At 40.1% G+C, this 23,535-nt stretch overlaps 1 protein-coding gene across 1 annotated transcript in view; it reads right to left on the reverse strand.

Annotated features, from left to right (window-relative positions):
• Positions 1–23,535, reverse strand: part of LAMC1 (laminin subunit gamma 1) — a 124,174-nt gene that overhangs the window by 6,734 nt on the left and 93,905 nt on the right. Inside the window, exons 14-26 of the mRNA XM_079945582.1 lie at positions 15,740–15,985; positions 15,090–15,243; positions 14,339–14,481; positions 13,191–13,369; positions 11,689–11,845; positions 8,244–8,449; positions 7,508–7,587; positions 5,833–5,970; positions 5,144–5,288; positions 3,980–4,129; positions 3,599–3,713; positions 1,982–2,181; positions 741–899 (exon numbers count right to left, since the gene is read on the reverse strand). Coding sequence (XP_079801708.1) covers positions 741–899; positions 1,982–2,181; positions 3,599–3,713; positions 3,980–4,129; positions 5,144–5,288; positions 5,833–5,970; positions 7,508–7,587; positions 8,244–8,449; positions 11,689–11,845; positions 13,191–13,369; positions 14,339–14,481; positions 15,090–15,243; positions 15,740–15,985 — 2,072 coding nt within the window. The remainder of the gene's footprint in view (positions 1–740; positions 900–1,981; positions 2,182–3,598; positions 3,714–3,979; positions 4,130–5,143; positions 5,289–5,832; positions 5,971–7,507; positions 7,588–8,243; positions 8,450–11,688; positions 11,846–13,190; positions 13,370–14,338; positions 14,482–15,089; positions 15,244–15,739; positions 15,986–23,535) is intronic.

Below are 23,535 nucleotides of genomic sequence, written 5' to 3' on the forward strand. Positions count from 1 at the left end.
GTGAAAATGATCTACAGTGAAGGGTGTGATTTTTAGCAGGAGTGGAAGAAGGGTCCCTTCCTTGCACTGAAAGTCCACAATTAAACAAGTTCATGTCTATCATTACTGTGGTTATAATCAGATTGAACTGTAAAGGAATATTTCCATTGTGACTCCATCAAAGTCTTTCAAAAGCAAAATACAGCACAAAACAGAACCTAGTCCTTTGTTGGGCCATGCATTCACAAGTCGATTTTGTTACAAACAGGGCTATGTATACACATCATCACAAAAAGTGAAAAATCAAATTGGATGTAAGTTTGATATGTTTTGTCATCTTCAAAAATGTCCTTTTACACAAGAAACTGGTTTTTGTCTTTAGGCAGCAAGTTGCTGGGAGAATAAGAGGAGGACGGAAATTAACTTTTCATTGCATGCCTTTTTTGATTTTATACCACCTATGATTTACCCATACAAAAATATAAAGACATACTTTTAAATGTCCTAAAACCTCAAATGTGTAAAACAATGTTTTTCTTTTAACTGAGAGTAGCTTTGGGAAGGAACAATTGTGCAACAATCTGGCAGAAGATCCAAATTCTTTGTCTTCTATGTAAGTTACTAACCCGATTCTTGACCAGAAAACACAATTAAAAACAGAAGTCAATATGCAAAAGACTCTTCTCAACAAGTTAGGGATCTTTATTATTAAACACCCTTCACTTTCTGCCCATTAGCAAACATCTGCCAAAATCACTTACCATCCCTGCCATCATCATATCCTGGTCAGCATCATCTTGTTTTTTCTTCAGCTCCTTTTCTGCTTCCTGTAGCTGTTTCAACATATTATTCACCTCGTTATCCAGATCTGTAACTTCTGCAAAAGTCCTCTCAGCTTCTGCCTTGGTGCTGGTAGCGTTCTAGGCACAAAGTAAACAATTCCTAATGAAAAAAAGTTTTCCTTTTTCTAAAGTAGGCTGCCACTCCTTTTATAATCTGTAAAATGGTTCAAAAATATGATCCAGAAAGAACAGGGCAATAATTTGTACTATATGTTGAATTACGTTTAGTTGGGCTACAAATTTAATGAAAAAATAACATTACCACCTAACGTAACATTTTATATTTTATAAAGCACTTTAATTTGTATCCTCTAGTTTAATCCTGTTAATAAGAATTCCTGTTCTGTCGTTGCCATTTTCAGTTGGGGTCACATAGTTGCAACATTTCAATGGTGTATACTTGCCACCACATTGTACTGATTAGACTCTTTCGCTTGGATAATCTTCTATTCAAAGCTAGCCTTATTCTATTGATACTTGGCAGTTCATCATAATGTACAAGAAGTCCATAATTCTGAAATATATTTTATAAAATATAATTAATACAAGAAACTAAAAAATGTGTGTGATTTTCAAACACATAAGTTTAGAATCAGCTCCAATTTCTCCTTTAAATGAAAGAGATTTATCTTTAAGTAGGAGAAAGCCGGCCTAGAGAAATTATTCTTTAAGATGAGTAGAAAGAATCCTAGTACTGGTAACTTCAAAAATTCTAAATAGGTGGGTCTTAGATATGGCAATATGCTTGAAAGGGGGTCTTAAAAACTGTACTGACTTGGCACTGTATATAAGATGGAAAAAATATCAATTGTTCATGTCAAGGAATTGTGTTTACTTAGAAAGAATCTGATTTTTTGTGGGCAGGAGCTGGATGGGTCACTGAAGCCAACTCCCCTCCTCAGCAACTCAGACCCTGCCACTGAGACACAGCAGAAATTTTAGAGTAAAGGACCCTTTCAATGACTCTCCCTCTTCAATCAATGTGGTTACCTGCTCTAATGCCTAGTAAAAAAAAATGAACGACAAGGACGGTTTAATATAACTTTACTGGAGTTGAGGAAAAAATTTGCAAGAGCTTTTGGGGGTCTGGAAAGAAACCGGAAAATGATTAGAGAATAGATGAGCAAAGGCTTCGTTTCGGACAAGAGGGGAGAGCACACCTTTTGGACAGCGCTGGCGATCCTCTCCGCCTCGTGGGCCTTGTTCTTGGCCTCGGTGGCATCTGCGGCAGCATTGCCCAGAGCCAGCTGTGCTTCCCTGGTCTTTTCATTGGCTTCGATTATAGTCTGGTTGATGGCAGGGATTCTCCTTAGTGCCTCCTCTGCAGCCGTCTTGTTATCATTTACTCGTCTATCAAAATCTAAAACAGGTTCAAGGAATGCAATTAAACTAAACTCTCAACAAGCCAAAAGGGAACTTTTCAGGGAGCTGCCACTGGATTTTGTTTTATGAACAATGAAAGTCAGGGGAAAAGACTGAAAAACAGCATGGACTGAAATGTGAGAACAAAGCACACAGATCTACATGGAAGATTCATGTGAATGAACACCTGTTTCTGGAAGGCAAATTCTCACTTGAAACATTTATTGTCATGCAGAGCTGAGTATGCCATCACCTCCACCTCAACCAATATCGAAAGCTGCAGTTTATTTAGTGTTTACTAAGTGTTAGGTACTGAGTTAATAAGAGCTTTATGTGCTTGTGACACAGGCATTGAATCATTTTTATATGAGAAAACTGAGGATTAAAGAGGTAATTTTTTTCAAGGATTCACACTAAGTAAGAGGTGGATCAGGGATCCTACACCAAACCCACTGACACAAAGCCCATACATTCAACCATTATTCTATAAAGCTTCTGCACATATAGAGCTTATGTTTATCAGAGGTGAGTCCAAGGCTACACAGTGAATTGAGCACAGTTCGTTTTTATCTTGGGTGAGGAAAGAAAACATGAAGACTGAGATGCAATTGTCAGAGAAAATTAAAGATAACCTCCATTTACCAACACAAGTCAGCTAAATAGGCATATCTTGGTTACAGGAAATATCTTTTTTTGGCTTCCATACTGAAGAATGCTGGCATAAGATGACATGAGCGCTGGGATTTTTCTTTGAAATACTTTACCATAAAAAAAGGTAGGGTAGGGACTTCCCTGGTGGCACAGTGGTTAAGAATCCACCTGCCAATGTAGGGGACACGGGTTTGATCCCTGGTCCGGGAAGATCCCACAGGCTGCGGAGCAACTAAGACCGTGCACCACAACTACTGAGGCTGTGCTCTAGAGCCCGCGAGCCACAACTACTGAGCCCAAGTGCCACAACTACTGAAACCCATGCGCCTAGAGCCCGTGCTCCGCAACAAGAGAAGCCACCGCGATGAGAAGCCTGCACACCGCAACGAAGAGTAGCCCCCGCTCACTGCAACTAGAGAAAGCCCGTACACAGCAACAAAGACCCAACGCAGCCAAAAATCAATTAAAAATTAAAGCACTATCAGGTGATGCGTAAAGCAGTAATTGTTGGCTTTAATTATATGCATTAACTGATAAAAATTTTTTTTAAAAAAAGGTAGGGTAGGTGTTGGGGGATGAAGTAAGTGCAGTAAAAATCTTAACTGCTGAATCTGAATGACAGGTATATGGGATGTTTTATACTATTATCTCTTGTGCTGTATGTGTTCAGAAAGTCTCATAGTAAAAACTTCTTTACAAAAGAGAGAGAATCACCCTAATGAAGGAGACACACAAATTTACCCTGTTACCTGACCCTCTCATACCTTTCAGGTTGCTGAGAATGTCATTGGCTTCTTGTAAGGTATTTCGTCCCTTTTTAGCAGCTTCTTCCGCAAGAGCCTTGGCAGCATCCGCTCGGGCTAGGAGCTGGTCGGCAGTCTGCAAACACGTGGCAGATAAGAGGACAAACCCTCCAAGGTAAAGCCCTTCTCTCTCCTAACAGACCAGGCACCTACAAGCCACCACCCTGACACTGGCCAGTATACAGCAGGTTAGGCCTGGGCATCAGCATAAGGCCCTCCTCTGAATACTCTTTCATGTGTTTCGTTGCTTCTGCAATTGCGGTAACATCACAGACACAGCCTACAGTCAGGCAGTTTCAATTTTTGCCTCGAGAAACGAAGCAACTCGCAAAGCAAACCAACCTGCTGTTCGGTCTTTCCTTTTTCCAGAAGGTTCTTTACTTCAAATTCCTTCCCTCTCATGTCCTGTCTGAGGTCCTCATAATCTTTTAACTTCTGGTCAATCAGACGATCCAGATCCTCAGCTTCCTTCTTTATTTTATTTGCCTCATTCTATGAGAAGCAAGTAAGATCATTATATTTTAGGCAAAACAACTAAACTGACGAAAAGGTAGGCTTAGTAATTCTATACTTAGTGGACATTTTCTAAAGAATAGCACAGGTCAAGATTTTATGGACCTCTTTAAAAAACTGAGGTATACTTACACATACTGAAATGCACAGCACTTAGTCTGATGAGTTTTGACAAATATATTCACCTGTGTAACCAACACCCCAAACAAGATACAGAATATTTCCACCCAGGAAATTCCCTTGTATCTCTTTCCAGTCAATTTCCACACCCACCTTTCCAACAATGCAGCTGCCACTGGTCTGGTTTTTATCATCATAGATTAGTTTTGCCTATTGTCAAATTCCACATATATGGAATCATACAGTATGTACACGTCTGAGGAGACCTAAAACTTTATGGTAAAAACGAAGTCAACACCTCAGATGTAAAAAGTGAAACTTAATAAATTGCAAGTTTAATGTAAAAAATACACCACTTATATAGAACTTGGTATGAAGATTCATGATTAGAGTACAGATGAAATAAAACACTACCAATCCCTAAATATTTTACCTGCCCCAAAGCATCCTGATATAGTTCTTTCATTTAAACCATTCTTTTATTTCTCTCTTGTTCAAAACCAGGGTAACGACCTAGGTGTAGTCTGTTTTAATTAATCCAAAAATATTATAATTTGGATTTATATCCAAGATTTAGGAGTGATTATTCCTATCACTAAAGGAGTCTTTGCTATTTAATGTTTATAACCACAGGATTTTTTTTTACCTCAATAAGTTCTATTAACGTATCTAAACTAGAACTCAACTTTACCAGTGAGCTGTTGGGAGGACAGAGGAGGTAGGTACTGATGACAGCTGCTGGGCAGTCAGAAGAGCTCTCACCCAGACTGAGGGGGCACGTGGCTGTGTGTTTGGTGGGAAGAGGGTAGGAGCTGTGAATGGGGGACGGCAGTGACAACCAAAGCCTGTGCGTGCAGGCTGTCAGCGCCATACCTCCATGGCTTCTGAGTCCACGGGAGTCAGCTGGGCAACACTGGCATAGATCTCCACGGCTTTCTCACCAGCCCTCTTGGCCTCCTCATGTACTCGGGCAGCTTGCTTCTCTAGATCCTGTGAGATGTTCTTCGCTTGTTCATACCTAAGGAACAAAAGATGTGATGTGCTGAAAACCCTAGTTGCTTTTAGCATCTTAATGTTCACCAAATTCATTCCAGTTTAAATCACCGTGATAGTATTTCCAAAACCTCAAAGAAATGTTATATTAAAATGCTATTATTTAATACCAACATAGCTTAAATTTAGATTTCATCTCATCACTTCTATTTAAGGCATATGGTTTACCATATGCTTTCTTATTTCAGACACCTTTTAAATATTTGTAGCTCAAATATATTTTCTCTGCTCACTCTGTGATATTTTTTCTCTTCTCCTTTATGCAGAATTTTAAGCATCATGGCTAGTCGTTACCATTCTCTGCTGATACAGTAACTGGATCAAATAAAATCTCTGTGGCTCTACATCCCCTGCTCTAATTACGGCATCATTTCAAAAGCATGATTAACAAAAGAAATCTTACTGCATGAATACATGGCCTGAATTCACCGGCATTTAATTTTTCCTTGAACTGGTGTTACTTACAAGAACAACTGAAGGGCTATAAGCCACTTTTAAATTACACTCACTTTCTATTAAGCTCTTCAATCTCAAATGCTGTTTGATTTTCTCCTGCCAGTGTCCTCAGAAGCAGATTATATGCCTCAGTTGATGTATCATTGGCTGCCTTTGCCACTCGTACAATGTCATCAGCTTCTTGTTTATGGCTGTATAACATAAGAGGAAAAACAAGCCATGAAACACAACCGTCTAAAAGGGAAAGAAGTAGAATTTAGGTAATGCTTACCTTATTAATATACATAAACTAATGTGGGCAGAGGTCCACAAATACTGAAAAAATCTTATAAATTTGGAATTTTGTTATCATTTCAGAGGGGCTGAGTTTATAAATAGCGTTCTGTAATCTGAGAAAATGATATTTCCCAAGGATATTAATGATATAAAATGTGTAGGGGCAAATGCTTATATTTCTTAAAAATTACTTTTAAATATAATTATTAAGGGTATTTATGTATGAAACTGTGGATACCAGCAAGAACTCATTTCTCTAGTCATGAACACAAATCCCAGACCTCATCTTTAATTGCTACTCTGGTTCTGTTACTGCATAGTCTTGAAACAACTTTGACTATTCAGATTTCTCACATGCAACCTAGTTACTGGCCAGGAAGAGCAACTCAACAAGGAACATGTCAACAGGGACTCCAGACAAATAACGCACGTTAGCTGGGTAAATGCTAAGGTTTTTTCAACTCTAAAATTTCATATTACATTGTCACACTGCAATACATGGCCATTCTTTTTGATATGATAAACTTTCCTTCAAAATTCATGCATGAAGTACACCACAATTAATTTCCAAGATCTAATTTTCTCGGGAGTTTTCTATAATGTTTTCAGCTGTCTTCTTTTAATCAGAAAATTCAGCTCTAAAACCATGAATGTTCTATGAGCTAAATGACAACAGTTCACACACATTTACAAAGGACAGAAAGAGAGCACATATGGTAAAGCAAGAAGCCAATATAACTGCTTAGACATTGAGGCTAAAATTCTAACATGAGGCTTATTTAAGCACCCTGTACCTATGAGGTCTACTAGCTGTTCTGCAATGCATTCGATAAACATTTATTGAGTACCTACTATATGCCAGACATTGTTTTAAGCATTGGGATTTCAACAGTGAATAAAGCACACAAAAACACCTGCCCTCGTGGAGCCTACATTTTAGCAATTTTATTTTTAAAAAAATGTTTTCACTTGATGCCCTCTACAATTTAAAGTCTTCTTAAGAAATTACCTTACATTTAATCAGGAATGAAATGGTCTGTTTCTGATTTTCACATGTACTATGGGTTAGTAAATATTCTCTATTGAAACTTGAAAATTAAACATTTTTGTTGAAAATTTAAAAATTTTTAAAAATAACTAAATTCTATTGAGCTTAATTATCTATTAACTTTAAGGTTTCAAAATTAAAAATCTAAAAAATGTTAAGGTTTTCCTTAGATGTGCAAATATAATTTCCCTCCAAACCATCACATTCTAATATTCAAAGTAAATATTCTAATTTCAAAGTAAAGGGAAGCAAAGAGTACATGTAGCTAATCGCATTTCAGAAACGAGAGCAAACTTTGCAAAAGTGCGTTACATGGGAAGTGTGTGTGGGGATAGGATGAAAGGACGTGTGCACACCGCAATGAAAGCCATAACTTAACCATTAAAGAGGGAGCTGGAGGTTACCGTTCAGCAAGCTTTCGTGCCTCATCCGCCAAAAGAGTCATGTTGTTTGGGTCCCCTGTAGATTCTGGCTGAGTGATTGACTAGAGAGGAAATAAACAAAGCACTAATCTCAAAGGAATGAATTATTTAAATTTAATAAAGCAAGTGTCAAAACTAAATTTTCACTAGTGTTATTTCGAGAAAGAAGGTCTCTTCTTAATTTCAGAGATCTTCAGGTAACATCAGCATCCTTGATTGCGGATTATTATTTCTAGTTTCAGCAGAGAATAAAGGAAGCTTAGGGACTTCCCTGGTGGCCCAGTGGTTAAGATTCCATGCTCCCAATGCAGGGGGCCTGGATGCGATCCCTGGTTAGGGAACTAGATCCCGCATGCTGCCACTAAGAGCCCACACGCTGCAACCAAAAGATCCCGCGTGCGGCAGCGAAGATCCTGCGTGCTGCAGCTAAGACCTGGCACAACCAAATAAATAAATAAATATTAAAAAAAAAAAGGAAGATTAAATTGCCTAGTGCCATAGAAGGAACAAAACTAGAGAAAGGACCCAGATGTCCTTTGGTTTTAATCCAGTTTGTGATAACTATTTCATGGCAACTATGAGCAATGTGGCTTTCTTGCTCCATGTTTGAAGACAAATAAAAAGATACAAGGAGTCAATTTAGCTGAAGAAGCATTCCACTACCAGTAAAAGCCAAGGGACTCCCTCAGCCCCACCTCAGACCTTCCCAGTCACTCACCACATTGGCAATGGCGACTTTTGCTTTCTCAAGTTCTCTGGATGCGATTTCAATCAACTGCTCTGTGCTTTCTACCCGGGCACAGGCTTGCTCAGCCAAGTTCCCAGTCTCTTCGATGGTATTCCGGATATTCTGCAAACGGCTAATTTGGCTGAATAAGGTGTTATTCACTCTCTGGAGGCGATCCATCAGATTCTGGTCTACATCTGCAATCACAGTGCAGAAGGAAGTCCATAAATTATCTGAGGCGGGGTCGGGCGGGGCGGAACACATATCATCTCACGTGAAATCTGAGGCGCTGCTTATCCTTACTCTTCCAAACATAGCATCTTTCTGACAAGTTTCCCTAAGTCCATTGGCAGAGCTGGTCAGTCTTCACTGTGCCCAGCAGTAGCACCACTGTTACATTCATCTACGGTCTCCAAGTGGGTTAACTGGAGATTAACACACTGTCTCTCTCCCACTTGACTATGAGTCCCTCATTCTTACTCAACACTGTATCCCCAGTATCACACAGTGATTGGCAAAGAGAAGACACTCAAAAAATGTCTGCTGAGGGAAAGATTTTGATATTCTAGCATATGCAAGATTGAATCATAAAAATACAATGTTGTTAAAAGTACTACCAGCCCTGAGAGCTGGACATTTTTCTAAACTAGGAAAAAACTCGGTTCAAAACTGATGTTGAGGGACTTCCCTGGTGGCGCAGTGGTTAAGCATCTGCCTGCTAAGGCAGGGAACACGGGTTCGAGCCCTGGTCCAGGAAGACCCCACATGCTGCGGACTAAGCCCGTGCGCCACAACTACTGAGCCTGCGCTCTAGAGCCCATGAGCCACAACTACTGAGCCCACATGCCACAACTACTGAAGCCCGCGTGCCTAGAGCCCGTGCTCCACAACAAGAGAAGCCACTGCAATGAGAAGCCCGTGCACGGCAACAAAGAGTAGCCCCTGCTCGCCGCAACTAGAGAAAGCCCGTGCGCAGCAGCGAAGACCCAACACAGCCAAAAATAAATAAATAACATAAATAATAAGAATTCTTTCTGGGAAAAAAAAAACTGATGTTGAAATATGGCACGTTAAAATTATTTTGTATTTTAAACTAAATAGACTCTTGCTGCCACCTCCCACTGCCTGGCACATCCATGTAATTGCTTTCAAATTGATCTCTGCTTTTGAAAAGTTCTTCAAATTGTTCTCTATTAATTATGCACATTCAGTTTAAACCTCATACCTGTGTCCTAATCAATCAATCAATATAAGCCCATGCAAAGATAATTCTGACATTATTACAATTCTCACATGTCATGAAGTTATATTATAATATACAGGAACCATTAAGTCAATCCTATTCAAAATTGACCAGTTCTTATTTCTGCATGGTGTTAGTGCTGGCATCTAAATTTTCCAAGGAATGTAAAAGAGATGAGAAGTCAAAGTTAAGATCAACAAAGATGAATACAGGTTTGGAAAAATAGCAACTTACAAGCAGGGCCACCCAATCAATACACATGCGAAGCTGGTGGCCTGCAAAACATCTCATCCAACTATACAAAATGGCCCTGCGCGGATGATTCCTTAAAACAATCCTTTGATAATCCAAAGATTTTTAAGAAAATACAAAATATAAAAACAAGCTGAAATCATAGAAAATCATTCAGATTTAGGAAGCATAAGCATTGGCTTCATTGGCTAATGAAGTTACAGAAGCCCCCTTCCCTTTAGAACTTCAAAAAGGTAACAAATACCGATCTCTCTGGCCAGTTCTTTACAGAAACAATAGTATCCCAAAAAGGGAACAAATAACCTAAGTGGATCACTTCAAAGCCCTCTAATTCCAAGTGTCCAATTGCAAGACCTAATTGCACCACATAATCTCCCTTCAAACTGCAGAATAAACACAAGTTTAACTACAAATGAACACTTAGGGAGAGTCTGAAAGGGTAAATCATTTTGAAGATATTTTTATTCTTGGCTAGTTTGAACCTAAGTAGGAAAGGTCAGCCAGGAACTCCATGAATCAGGATTTAGTGGGAGTGGATTTTAACTCCAGCCTCACTGTGGTGCTCCCAAAGCTACCAGAAGCAGCCCGTTATGCTCCCCACCTTGCAGGTGGCTCAAGGAAAGGTACGGTGGCCATGGCTCCTATCAGAGCTTCTGTCCCACAGAATCACCAGCTTGGGCGGAGGAAAGTACGTAGCCATTGTGGCCCAAAAGAGCCAGATGTAACTGGGGCTGCGCCAAGGTGTGGAGCCTGGATGAGTGGCGGTGCTGGCTCACCTCCCCTTCCTGCCCCGTGACCGTGCCCATGTGCTGGTGCTGCTGGCACCAGAGCTGCCTGCCACACCCCACCTCTCAGGTTGACTGATTGGCACCTAAGAACGATCACCCCACGTTCAGTTCTTCAACGGATATGGCAGGACAGATGCGAATTTGCTGTTACAAGAGAATACATTAATGAAAAAAAACGTGTGTCCAAATTTGAAAATGAGCAGCCTAAAAAAGCCACCATTGTTTATACAGAACAGGAAACATATATATTCTTCTTAATCTATGTTTAAGACTTAAAATGTAACAACAACTGAAACAAAACACATAAGTTTTGACCTCTCATTTTTCCATTTCTAAAAATTTACCTCATAGAACAATTTTTGGACTGTCCTAATAAAAATTAAACAAACTGGCCCAAACCAGATACATCCAATTTCTTCCTTCTCTACTTCAGTAATTTTATAAAATCTTAGGGACATTTACAACAAGAAATAAGCAATATATTTAGCTTTTGTTGACCCGTACTCTGACAAGAGGACTTCTCTAACTCCAGATGGAAACATCATCAGTAGGGAAGTTGATCACTGTGGTCCCGGGTGTTATCAACGTTAATGCACATTTCCTATGAGTATCTGATGAGCATATGTGTCTCAGTGATGGAAAACTCCAAAACAAAGTGACTTCAGCCCAGTGGTGAGCACCTTGATAGAAGGATTCATAAAATGCTTGGATTTTAACATCTAACAGTTTTTGATGTGTTGGGAGAAGTATTTCTGCTTAGTGTATCTTAAAACATTGACAGGTTCTTTTCTACATGTTTAAAAAATAAAATAATTCATATTCTAAACAGAGTTTAAAAATTGATGGGCTTCCCTGGTGGCGCAGTGGTTGAGAGTCCGCCTGCCGATGCAGGGGACATGGGTTCGTGCCCCGGATCAGGAAGATCCCACGTGCCGCGGAGCGGCTGGGCCCGTGAGCCGCCATGGCCGCTGAGTCTGTGCGTCCGGAGCCTGTGCTCCGCAACGGGAGAGGCCACAACAGTGAGAGGCCCGCGTACCGCAAAAAAAAAAAAAAAATTAATTTTATAAAACCATACTACTTAACCTTGCATTAGGAGCTACATCTAAAGACGGACCATCTTATAGAAATTACCCACTTGTTTAATCGTGTGTACCTTTGACATCCTGGGCCTCACGAAGGAGGTCAGTCACCTCTCTCTCTGCTTCCTTTAGTCTATCCTCAAAGGCTTGATCCGTCACCATCTCATCCCCAGTTCCAAGGTTTGCAATGAGATTCTCTAATTCCTGGAGTTTTGCTCGATGCTCAGCAACCTAAGCATAATGGAGGAAGAAAAGGGAAAGGTAGGGTGTACAGACATTCCTGAAGAACTCAACTGTACTTCCTGTAGGAACAATAATCAAAGTGGGTACTCTAGAACAGGGGTGCCCAACCCCCAGGCTGTAGACCGGCAACAGTCCATGGTCTGCTCGGAACCGGGCCGCACAGCAAGAGGCGAGTAGCGGGCGAGCGAGCAAAGCTTCATCTGCTGCCCCCCATCGCTCTCCACGGCCCGCATTACCGCCTGCACCATCACCGCCCCCCACACACCCTGTCCACGGAAAAACTGTCTTCCACGAAACCGGTCCCTGGTGCCAAAAAGGTTGGGGACCGCTGCTCTATAAATATGAAGGTCTATACACTCCATGTATGTATACTTTTAAGTAGATAACATGGGTAGTTTTTCCTCATTCCTCTGGCTTCAAAAGAAAATCTGGTTGATTCCTTTGACGTTAAACCCTACATGCTGATGATTCTCCAGTTCTGACCTCTCCCTTGCGTTTGAGATTACCTATCTGATACCCCCACTTGGCTCTCTGATAGGTATTCTCAACCTAATATCCAAAATTCTATCCTTGATTCTTTCTCTTAAATATGTATTCTCTGAGTCATCACCATCTCAGTAAGTAATGCCTACAACTACCTTAAGCAAAAAACCCAAGATCCATCCTTGATTCTTCTCTTTCCCTAACTTTACCCTCTCTCACACCCTGCCCTGCCGAACACACATATAATATTTGTCCAATTCAATCTAGGCTTCCCCTTTTGCCCCACACCTAACCATCAATCTTCACACAGCAGAGTGCTGTTCTTAAAATATAAACTGGATTTCCCAGCTTACAACTCATTAGTGCATTCCCACTGGATTTGGAATAAAATCTGAATTCCTTACTCTGGTCAACATGGTGCAACGTAAGCTGTCTCTACCAACCTTTCCAGTCTTATCACAAACCACTCCCCCCTCACTCAGCAGGCTCCAGACACCCTCCAGCTTTGAGGCCTTTGTACCCCACGTTCCCTCTGCCTGGAACAGCCTACCCACCACTTCTCCTTTGGTTTGCTCTTTCCTATCCTTAAGATCGCACCTTAAGTGAGTTTCCACAGACGCTCTATATAAAGTAGTTCTCCCCAGTTATTCTCTGTTTGTATTCTTTCTTGCACTTATCTCAGTTAGTATTTCTTTAATTTTTATTATTTGTCTCCCAACTAGAACTTGAGTCTTTGAGAACAGGGACTGTGTCTATTTTGTTCACCATTTTTTCTCTAGAGCTTAGAGCATAGGAAGTGCCCATTCAACATCTGCTGAATGAATGAACGCATGCACTGTTGACAGCTGACCTTCTCCTTTACCAGCCGGTAACAAGCTGGACATTCCTGGCAGCCAGGCCAAGACCGATTGTAGAAATAGTTCTCTTCACACTGGTCACAGCGATTCCCCACAAAGCCTTCTTTGCATGCACAGAGACCATCATCTTTGCACTGGAGGGAAAGAGACCCCTCAGGATGACAGTCACAGGCTGCAGAATAAAGGGAAAAGGTACATAATAAGGAAAAAAAGGAAGAGTGCATTTTCTTTTAACTCACATTGATATCAATAAGCCAACTGTATTATCATTATAATTAGATGCTTTGTGAAAAACAGGCTGATTTAGGAGAATTTAAATGGTTAAGCCTGCTTAGCAGAGAAGCCAGACATTTTTAAAACAGGAGTAAATTTTAGAGTGAGCACCTTTTGGAGGGGGCACATTTCACGTGACTGAATAATTACAGAAATTAGTCTATTACAGAAAGTGCCCTTTTTGTGCACTTCGAGAATTTATCTCTACCTTCATCTCTCCACTGTTTTTCTCTCACTAAGGAACTAGAAAACCCAAATGCTAATGCTTATTTTCCATTATTTTATAGTTTGTTTACTCATTTTGTTCTCTGAACGGAGTCAATGACTTATGCTACATTCCACAGGAGAAATGAAGGAATTCAGAAAGCAAAAACCCAAACTGTTCCGCGGCCTAATTCCAAGCAAGTGTTTATGCCAAGGAGCAGCAGATGTGGACATGTAACCGCACCAAAAGGGCCCCAAGGGTGGGAAGCAACTGAGCCAGTAAGTCAACAAACACGTTTGAGCAGAATCCCTCACTGTTTCATTTTCTGCGCTAAGGTGATCAATTAAAAAGTTTCATTAAGCACGGGGAAGGCTCGGTAACCAAAGGGTAATCATCTGGAAAAATTAAAGACTAGAAAAAGGAAGAATCAGAAACACTGTAAAAAAAAAAAGACATAAATAGGGTGGTTGCAAAGAAACTAGAGAGGCTTTCGGTCCTCTGAGTTTTAAAAAAATGGATAATATTTCTTGAATAAAGCATCTGCGATGATCTGGGCACAGCCCTGACTGTGAGCCATGTGGCTACACCGAGGCTGTCAAAGTCCTTTCTGGACTAACAGTTCTAACTGGAATGAGACGAGACTTTGCCACCAACGCCCCTTACGTTTACAGCCTTCAGGTCCAAACCCAAAGTGGTTGACCTCGCAGTGCTCGCAGTGCTGACCGGTGATGCCAGGCTGGCACTCACACTGGCCAGTGTGGATGTCACACTGTCCATTGGTGGAACCCAAAGCATGGCAGTCACACCTGAAAATGAACACATGACATTTCTCAGGTAAGTAAAACAGACTTTAAGCAAACCTTTCTTTTTTGTTCCTTTCAGCATAGGACTGATGTAATTTGTATTAGAAGACAGAATGTTAAGGGCTATTATGACAGACGTTAAGGGTTGTTAAAACCTGAGGTTCAAGTGATTTTCATGAGTTCTATTCAGAACTTCTTTTTCTAGCCTAACCCACACGAATACTTTTATTTCACTACTAAAACTACTACCCACGGCTCTCCAATCTGGCACCACGTGGGCGCTGAACAGGTTTGAAAACAGGAATTCCCAGGCAACTGCAATCCTTGAAGGTCTGATTCTAAGCATCTCAGAAAGGACCATATAATCTGTATTCTTAAAAAAATGTTGCTCAGGTGACACTGACACAGCTGGGGCCACTGCATTCCACTCTTTTCTCTCATTACTTAATTACAACTCTCCAGTATTGCCTCGAAAGGGTGCCTTGCCTATTTTAGGCACTCAAATAATTCCTGAACAAAGCCAAGCCAACTATGAACCATAACTTATAAAAATTCATCTCTGACAATAAAAGAGCAAAGGTCACTTGAACCAAAGGCAGCCGCCATCTTACCTTTCACAGCCCTGCCCGCTCTGCAGGTTGTAGAATCCAGGGTCACAAGCTCCACAGTCCCGGCCGGTCACATGAGGCAGACACTCACACTGCCCGGTCACAGGGTTACAGCTGCTCTGCTGCTTCACGGTCCCGTAGGGGTTGCAGTCGCAGGCTAAGGCAGGAAGACAGAGACAGCAAAAGATGCAGATCATCTGAGAGAAGTACTGAAGTATAAACAACGCAAATAGATTCTTTAGATTTGAGTTATCCAGTACAGTAGCCACTGGTCACTGGTGGCTACTGAGTACTTGAAATGTGGCTGGTCTGAATTGAGATGTGCTGTCAGTGTGAAACACACACTGGACTTCGGAGACTTGGTGTGGAAAAGAACATACATCGCAAAAATGTTTTACTGATTTCTTGTTGAGATGATAATACATTAGATAGGTTAGGTTAAATAAAATATAGTGTTAAAATTAATTTCACCCATTTCTCTTTACTGTACTGTGTCTACTAGAGAAATTTAAATTACGTAAGTGGTTTGCACTATATTTCTATTGAACAATGCTGCATTCAACCAAACAACTGTGAATATTTAAAGAGACCGTGCAATGATTCTCAGAACGAATGAATATAACTGTGACGGAATCTGGCCGATGGCCGATTACCTTTGCACTTGTCTGCTGGATTGGGAGCCAGGGGATTTCCAAAAAATCCGTCTTTGCACCGGTCACAGTAGAAGCCTGCCGTGTTATAGATACACTTCAGGCATTCTCCCGTCAAGCGATTGCAATTTCCAACTGCATTGGGATCGATGTTGTCATTGCACTGGCACAGGCGACAAAGCCTCACAGGGCCGTTTCTACCCAGAGGGTCTCCAAAGTAGCCGTCATCACAGAGCTCACATCTTTTACCTGCGCAGGAGACAATCTGATGTTATGAAAGAAAAGGCCTTAGATGTTTCTAGTGCTACTGGTTACAAACAGTCTGGAGTAAACATCAGATGCAAGGCAACATGGGGCAGTGGACATGGCACCAGCCTAGGAGAGCAGAGGACCTGGGCTGCAGTCCTGGCATGGTGAGTGACCTTGGACACATCTCCATTTCCTTATTAGAAAGATAGCACCTGTTTTGCCTCCTTTGCTTCAGTTGTTTTGAGGATTAATTGAAATCATGCACTAGGAGTGCTCTGTAAATGAGTCCAGCTCAGGTTGATTAACCTTTCCAGTCCCAAGGGCTGGTACATTCATCTATGTTTGTTTTTTCCGATAATATTGAGAAAAATGAAAGATGACTCTTGATACCATACATTTCTCATACCACAGGGTGGGCAGGATCATTCTCTTAAAAAATAAACGGCATGTGCTAATCCTTGTTTGAGCAGTGTCAGCTGGCATAGGAGAGAACTTGGACAGCATCATTTGCCACTCACTTCTATTACAACTAAGGGAACAGCCAGGTTGAGAAACTTGCCCACAACCAAACAGCCGATAGTAAAAGAGACAGAGGTAGAATTCAGGGCTCTTTCCACTGTGTTAAACTCACTGCTCCTCATCCTTCTTTTTCCACTTCCCCACTATTATTAGCTCAAGTTGTGTTCTTGGTATCTTTGTAGGCAACTGGGCCTGAATTACCTAAACTTTTTGGAGAAACAGAGGTTTCTTCATTTACTCATCCCACAAATACTAACTGAGCATCTACAGACACTGCTCTAGGTTATCAGGGTGATGTGGTGAACAGGGCGGATGAGGTCTCTGCTCTCACAAAGCTTATGCAGCAACTGAGGGAGACCAGTTCACAGACATATAAATAAACAAGATCACTTCAGAGAGCGACACACATAAAAAAGTTAAACAAAACAGAAACCATGACAGAGAGACAGGGCGAGGGCGACTTTATATTGGGTGGTTAGAGAAAAGCCTCTGTAAGAGGAGACATTTGGGATGACAATGGAAAGACACAAGAAACAAACCATGATAATATCCAAGAGAAGAATGTTCCAGAAAAGCAAGATGAGCTTGTGGAAGCAGTAAGAGACAACCATGTAGGTCACAGTAAGGAAAATGGGTTTAAAGTACAGTGAGATGCTATTAGGGTTTTTTTAAGTGATGAGATCTGATTTACATTTTAAAAGTATTATTCTGGCTGCTCTATGGAGAATGGGTTGTAGGAGATCAGAGTGAAGCATGGAGACAAATTAGGAGGCTATTTCAGGTGAGAGATGACAGTGGAGTAGACCAGGGTGGTGGCGGTGAGAGTGGTAAAGAGTGCTCAGATTTGAGAACCAGCAACACCTGCTGACTGATTGCTCCTACGAAATGAGAGACAGAAGAATCAAGGACAAGCCTCGGATTTTTAGCTTAAGCAATTAGGTAGATGGTAGTGTTTTTACTGAGATGAACAAGACTGGGGAAGGAACAGGTTAGGGTTGGAGAAAATCAAAGATCTAGCTTGAATTTGCTTAAATTTGACATTCCTTTAGCCATCTGATTCAAGATCACACCAGAAAATATTTGGTACATTCAAACTAGTGAGATTTGAGGAGAGACATTCACAGAAAAACAGATTGGATGAAAAGGCAGAGGGCTATGTACCAGATGAAGGAACAAGATAAAACCCCAGAAAAACAACTAAATGAAATGGAGATAGGCAACCTTCCAGAAAAAGAATTCAGAATAATGATAGTGAAGATGATCCAGGACCTCGGAAAAAGAATGGAGGCAAAGATCAAGAAGATGCAAGAAATGTTTAACAAAGATCTAGAATTAAAGAACAAACAAACAGAGATGAACAATAACTGAAATGAAAAATACACTAGAAGGAATCAACTGCAGAATAACTGAGGCAGAGGAACGGATAAGTGACCTGGAAGACAGAATGGTGGAATTCACTGCTGTGGAACAGAATAAAGAAAAAAGAATGAAAAGAAATGAAGACAGCCTAAGAGACCTCTGGGACAACATTAAACGCTACAACATTCGCATTATAGGGGTCCCAGAAGGAGAAGAGAGAGAGAGAAAGGACCAGAGAAAGTATTTGAAGAGATTATAGTCGAAAACTTCCCTAACATGGGAAAGGAAATAGCCACCCCAGTTCAGGAAGCGCAGAGAGTCCCACACAGGATAAACCCAAGGAGAAACACACCGAGACACACAGTAATCAAATTGGCAAAAATTAAAGACAAAGAAAAATTAATGAAAGCAGCAATGGAAAAACGACAAATAACATACAAGGGAACTCCCATAAGGTTAACATTAACAGCTGATTTCTCAGCAGAAACTCTACAAGCCAGAAGGGAGTGGCATGATATACTTAAAGTGATGAAAGGGAAGAACCTACAACCAAGATTACTCTACCCGGCAAGGATCTCATTCAGATTCGATGGAGAAATCAAAAGCTTTACAAACAAGCAAAAGCTAAGAGAATTCAGAACCACCAAACAAGCTCTACAACAAATGCTACAGGAAGTGCCCTAAGTGGGAAACACAAGAGAAGAAAAGGACCTGCAAAAACAAACCCCCCAAAATTAAGAAAATGGTAATAGGAACATACATATCGATAATTACCTTAAATGTGAATGGATTAAATGTTCCAACCAAAAGACACAGGCTCGTTGAATGGATACAAAAGCAAGACCCATCTATACGCAGTCTACAAGAGACCCACTTCAGACGTAGGGACACATACAGACTGAAAGTGAGGGGATGGAATAAGATATTCCATGCAAATGGAAATCAAAAGAAAGCTGGAATAGCAATACTCATATCAGATAAAATAGACTTTAAAATAAAGAATGTTACAAGAGACAAGGAAGGACACTACGTAATGATCAAGGGATCAATCCAAGAAGATATAACAATTATAAATATATATGCACCCAACATAGGAGCACCTCATTACATAAGGCAACTGCTAACAGCTCTAAAAGAGGAAATCGACAGTAACACAATAATAGTGGGAGACCTTAACACCTCACTTACACCAATGGACAGATCATCCAAACAGAAAATAAGGAAACACAAGCTTTAAATGACACAACAGACCAGACAGATTTAATTGATATTTATAGGACATTCCATCCAAAAACAGCAGATTACACTTTCTTCTCAAGTGTGCACGGAACATTCTCCAGGATAGACCACATCTTGGGTCACAAATCAAGCCTCAGTAAATTTAAGAAAACTGAAATCATATCAAGCATCTTTTCTGACCACAATGCTATGAGATTAGAAATGAATTACAGGGAAAAAAAAGTAAAAAACACAAACACATGGAGGCTAACAATACTAAATAACCAAGAAATCATTAAAGAAATCAAAGAGGAAATCAAAAAATACCTAGAGACAAATGACAATGAAAACACGACAATCCAAAACCTATGGGATGCAGCAAAAGCAGTTCTAAGAGGGAAGTTTAGAGCTATACAAGCCTACCTCAAGAAACAAGAAAAATTTCAAATAAACAATCTAACCTTACACCTAAAGGAACGAGAGAAAGAAGAACAAACAAAACCCAAAGTTAGCAGAAGGAAAGAAATCATAAAGATCAGAGCAGAAATAAATAAAATAGAAACAAAGAAAACAAGAGCAAAGATCAATAAAACTAAAAGCTGGTTCTTTAAGAAGATAAACAAAATTGATAAACCTTTAGCCAGACTCATCAAGAAAAAAAGGGAGAGGACTCAAATCAATAAAATGAAAAATGAAAAAGGAGAAGTTACAACAGACACCGCAGAAATACAAAGCATCCTAAGAGACTACTACAAGCAACTCTATGCCAATAAAATGGACAACCTGGAAGAAATGGACAAATTCTTAGAAAGGTATAACCTTCCAAGACTGAACCAGGAAGAAATAGAAAATAAGAACAGACCAATCACAAGAAATGAAATTGAAACTGTGATTAAGAATCTTACAACAAACAAAAGCCCAGGACCAGATGGCTTCAAAGGTGAATTCTATCAAACATTTAGAGAAGAGCTAACATGCATCTTTCTCAAACTCTTCAAAAAACTGCAGAGGAAGGAACACTCCCAAACTCATTCTATGAGGCCACCATCACCCTGACACCAAAACCAGACAAAGATACTACAAAAAAAGAAAATTACAGACCATTATCACTGATGAATATAGATGCAAAAATCCTCAACAAAATACTAGCAAACAGATTCCAACAACAAATTAAAAGGATCATATACCAAGATCAAGTGGGATCTATCCCAGAGCTGCAAGGATTCTTCAAATATATGCAAATCAATCAATGTGATACACCATATTAACAAGTTGAATAATAAAAACCATATGATCATCTCAATAGATGCAGAAAAAGCTTTTGACAAAATTCAACACCGATTTATGATAAAAACTCTCCAGAACGTGGGCACAGAGGGAACCTACTTCAACATAATAAAGGCCATATATGACAAACCCACAGCAAACATCATTCTCAATGGTGAAAAACTGAAAGCATTTCCTCTAAGATCAGGAACAAGACAAGGATGTTCACTCTCACCACTATTATTCAACATAGTTTTGGAAGTCCTAGCCATGGTAATCAGAGAAGAAAAAGAAATAAAAGGAATCCAAATTGGAAAAGAAGAAATAAAACTGTCACTGTTTGCAGATGACATGATACTATACATAGAAAATCCTAAAGATGCCACCAGAAAACCACTACAGCTAATCAATGAATTTGGTAAAGTTGCAGGATACAAAATTAATGCTCAGAAATTGCTTGAATTCCTATAAACTGATGATGAAAAATCTGAAAGAGAAATTAAGGAAACACTCCCGTTTACCATTGCAACAAAAAGAATAAAATACCTAGGAATAAACCTACCTAGGGAGACAAAAGACCTGTATGCAGAAAACTATAAGACACTGATGAAAGAAATTAAACATGATACCAACAGATGGAGAGATATATACCATGCTCTTGGACTGGAAAAATCAATATTGTGAAAATGACTATACCACCCAAAGCAATCTACAGATTCAATGCAATCCCTATCAAATTACCAATGTCATTTTTTACAGAACTAGAACAAAAAATCTTAAAATTTGTATGGAGACACAAAAGACCCTGAATAGCCAAAGCAGTCTTGAGGGAACAAAACAGAGCTGGAGGAATCAGGCTCCCTGACTTCAGACTATACTACAAAGCTCCAGTAATCAAGACAATATGGTACTGGCACAAAAACAGAAATATAGATCAATGGAACAGGATAGAAAGCCCAGAGATACACCCACATACCTATGGTCAACTAATCTATGACAAGGGAGGCAAGGATATACAGTGGAGAAAAGACAGTCTCTTCAATAAGTGGTGCTGGGAAAACCAGACAGCTACATGTAAAAGAATGAAATTAGAACACTCCCTAAACACCATACACAAAAATAAACTCAAAATGGATTAGAGACCTAAATGTAAGACTGGGCACTATAAAACTCTTAGAGGAAAACATAGGAAGAACATTCTTTGACATAAATCATAGCAAGATATTTTTTGATCCACCTCCTAGAGTAATGGAAATTAAAAAAAAATAAACACAAAAATAAACAAATAGGACCTAATGAAACTTAAAAGCTTTTGCACAGCAAAGGAAACGAAAAACAAGACGAAAAAGCAATCCTCAGAATGGGAGAAAATATTTGCAAATGAATCATCGGACAAAGGATTAATCTCCAAAATATATAAACAGCTCATGCAGCTCAGTATTAAAAAAACAAACAACCCAATCCAAAAATAGGCAGAGGACCTAAATAGACATTTCTCCAAAGAAGACATACAGATGGCCAAGAAACACATGAAAGGATGCTCAACATCACTAATTATTAGAGAAATGCAAATCAAAACTACAATGAGGTATCACCTCACACTGCTTAGAATGGGCATCATTAGAAAATCTGCAAACAACAAATGTTGGAGAGGGTGTGGAGAAAAGAGAACCCTCTTGCACTGTTGGTGGGAATGTAAATTGATACAGCCACTATGGAGAACAGTATGGAGGTTCCTTAAAAAACTAAAAATAAAACTACCATATGACTCAGCAATCCCAGTACTGGGCATATACCCAGAGAAAACCATAATTCAAAAAGACATGTGCAGGGGCTTCCCTGGTGGCACAGTGGTTGAGAGTCCGCCTGCCGATACAGGGGACACAGGTTTGTGCCCTGGTCCGGGAATATCCCACATGCCGCAGAGTGGCTAGGCCTGTGAGACATGGCCGCTGAGCCTGCGCGTCCGGAGCCTGTGCTCCACAACGGGAGAGGCCACAACAGTGAGAGGCCCACGTACCACAAAAAAAAAAAAAAAGACACATGCACCCCAATGTTCACTGCAGCACTATTTACAATAGCCAGGTCATGGAAGCAACCTAAATTCCCATCAACAGACAAATGGATAAAGAAGATGTGGTACATATATACAATGGAATATTACTCAGCCATAAAAAGGAACGAAATTGGGTCATTTGTAGAGACGTGGATGCATCTAGAGACTGTCATACAGAGTGTAGGAAGTCAGGAAGAGAAAAACAAATATCATATATTGACGCATATATGTGGAACCTAGAAAATGGTACAGATGATCCAGTTTGCAAAGCAGAAGTTGAGACACAGATGTAGAGAACAAACGTATGGACACCAAGGGGGGAAAGTGGTGGTGGTGGTGGTGTGATGAATTGGGAGATTAGGACTGACATGTATACACTCATGTGTATAAAATGGATGACTAATAAGAAAATAAATAAATAAACATAAATAAACAAAAAATAACAAAAAAATGAAAATTATGTCCCTATTAATATTTAGTTTAACTTCCTTATATCAAACTATTCTCTTTTGAGAAATGGTAGGGAACTCTGACTAAAATGTTTATATACAGCACCATCCTATGCAGTGTCACACACTGGTGAGCATTTTTCCAAGAATAACTTTCCAGTGATTAAAAATTCATGGGATATTAGTATATTAAGAAATTAGAACATGATAAAAATGGCATTTCAAAACATCAAAGAAAAGACAGATAATTAAAAAAAAGACTTGAGGAGAGTTAATAAAACATACTACCCATAGAAGGAAGGGGATAGTGTTGAGAAACCACAAGTAGAGCATAGCACCTGGGGTAGTAACTGCAGGGCTCCAGAACCTTGGCCTCAGAGCGGGGGTGGAGGGAGCAGTTACCAGAACCTAATAGTTTCTAACTTTCTTAAAAAGGGCTGTTTGGAGAAGGTCACCTGCCAAGAGCTGGTAAGTTTGATTAAGGTCACCAAACCACAAGGACCCTACAGAGAGGGGGCCTTGGAGTACATACTCTGCCCTCACTCTCCTTCCTCTCTCTCTCTGATCTCCTACGTGCTTCCCACCACCTGCACTCAAATGGAGGTGGCCATGTGATGTAGTACATGCAGGCCTCATCAGGGTGGAGAAGGATAAAGAATGGATATGGAGGGGCAGATGGAAGG

The sequence above is a fragment of the Stenella coeruleoalba genome, assembly GCF_951394435.1.
Source record: "Stenella coeruleoalba genome assembly, chromosome: 1".
NCBI lineage: Eukaryota > Metazoa > Chordata > Mammalia > Artiodactyla > Delphinidae > Stenella > Stenella coeruleoalba.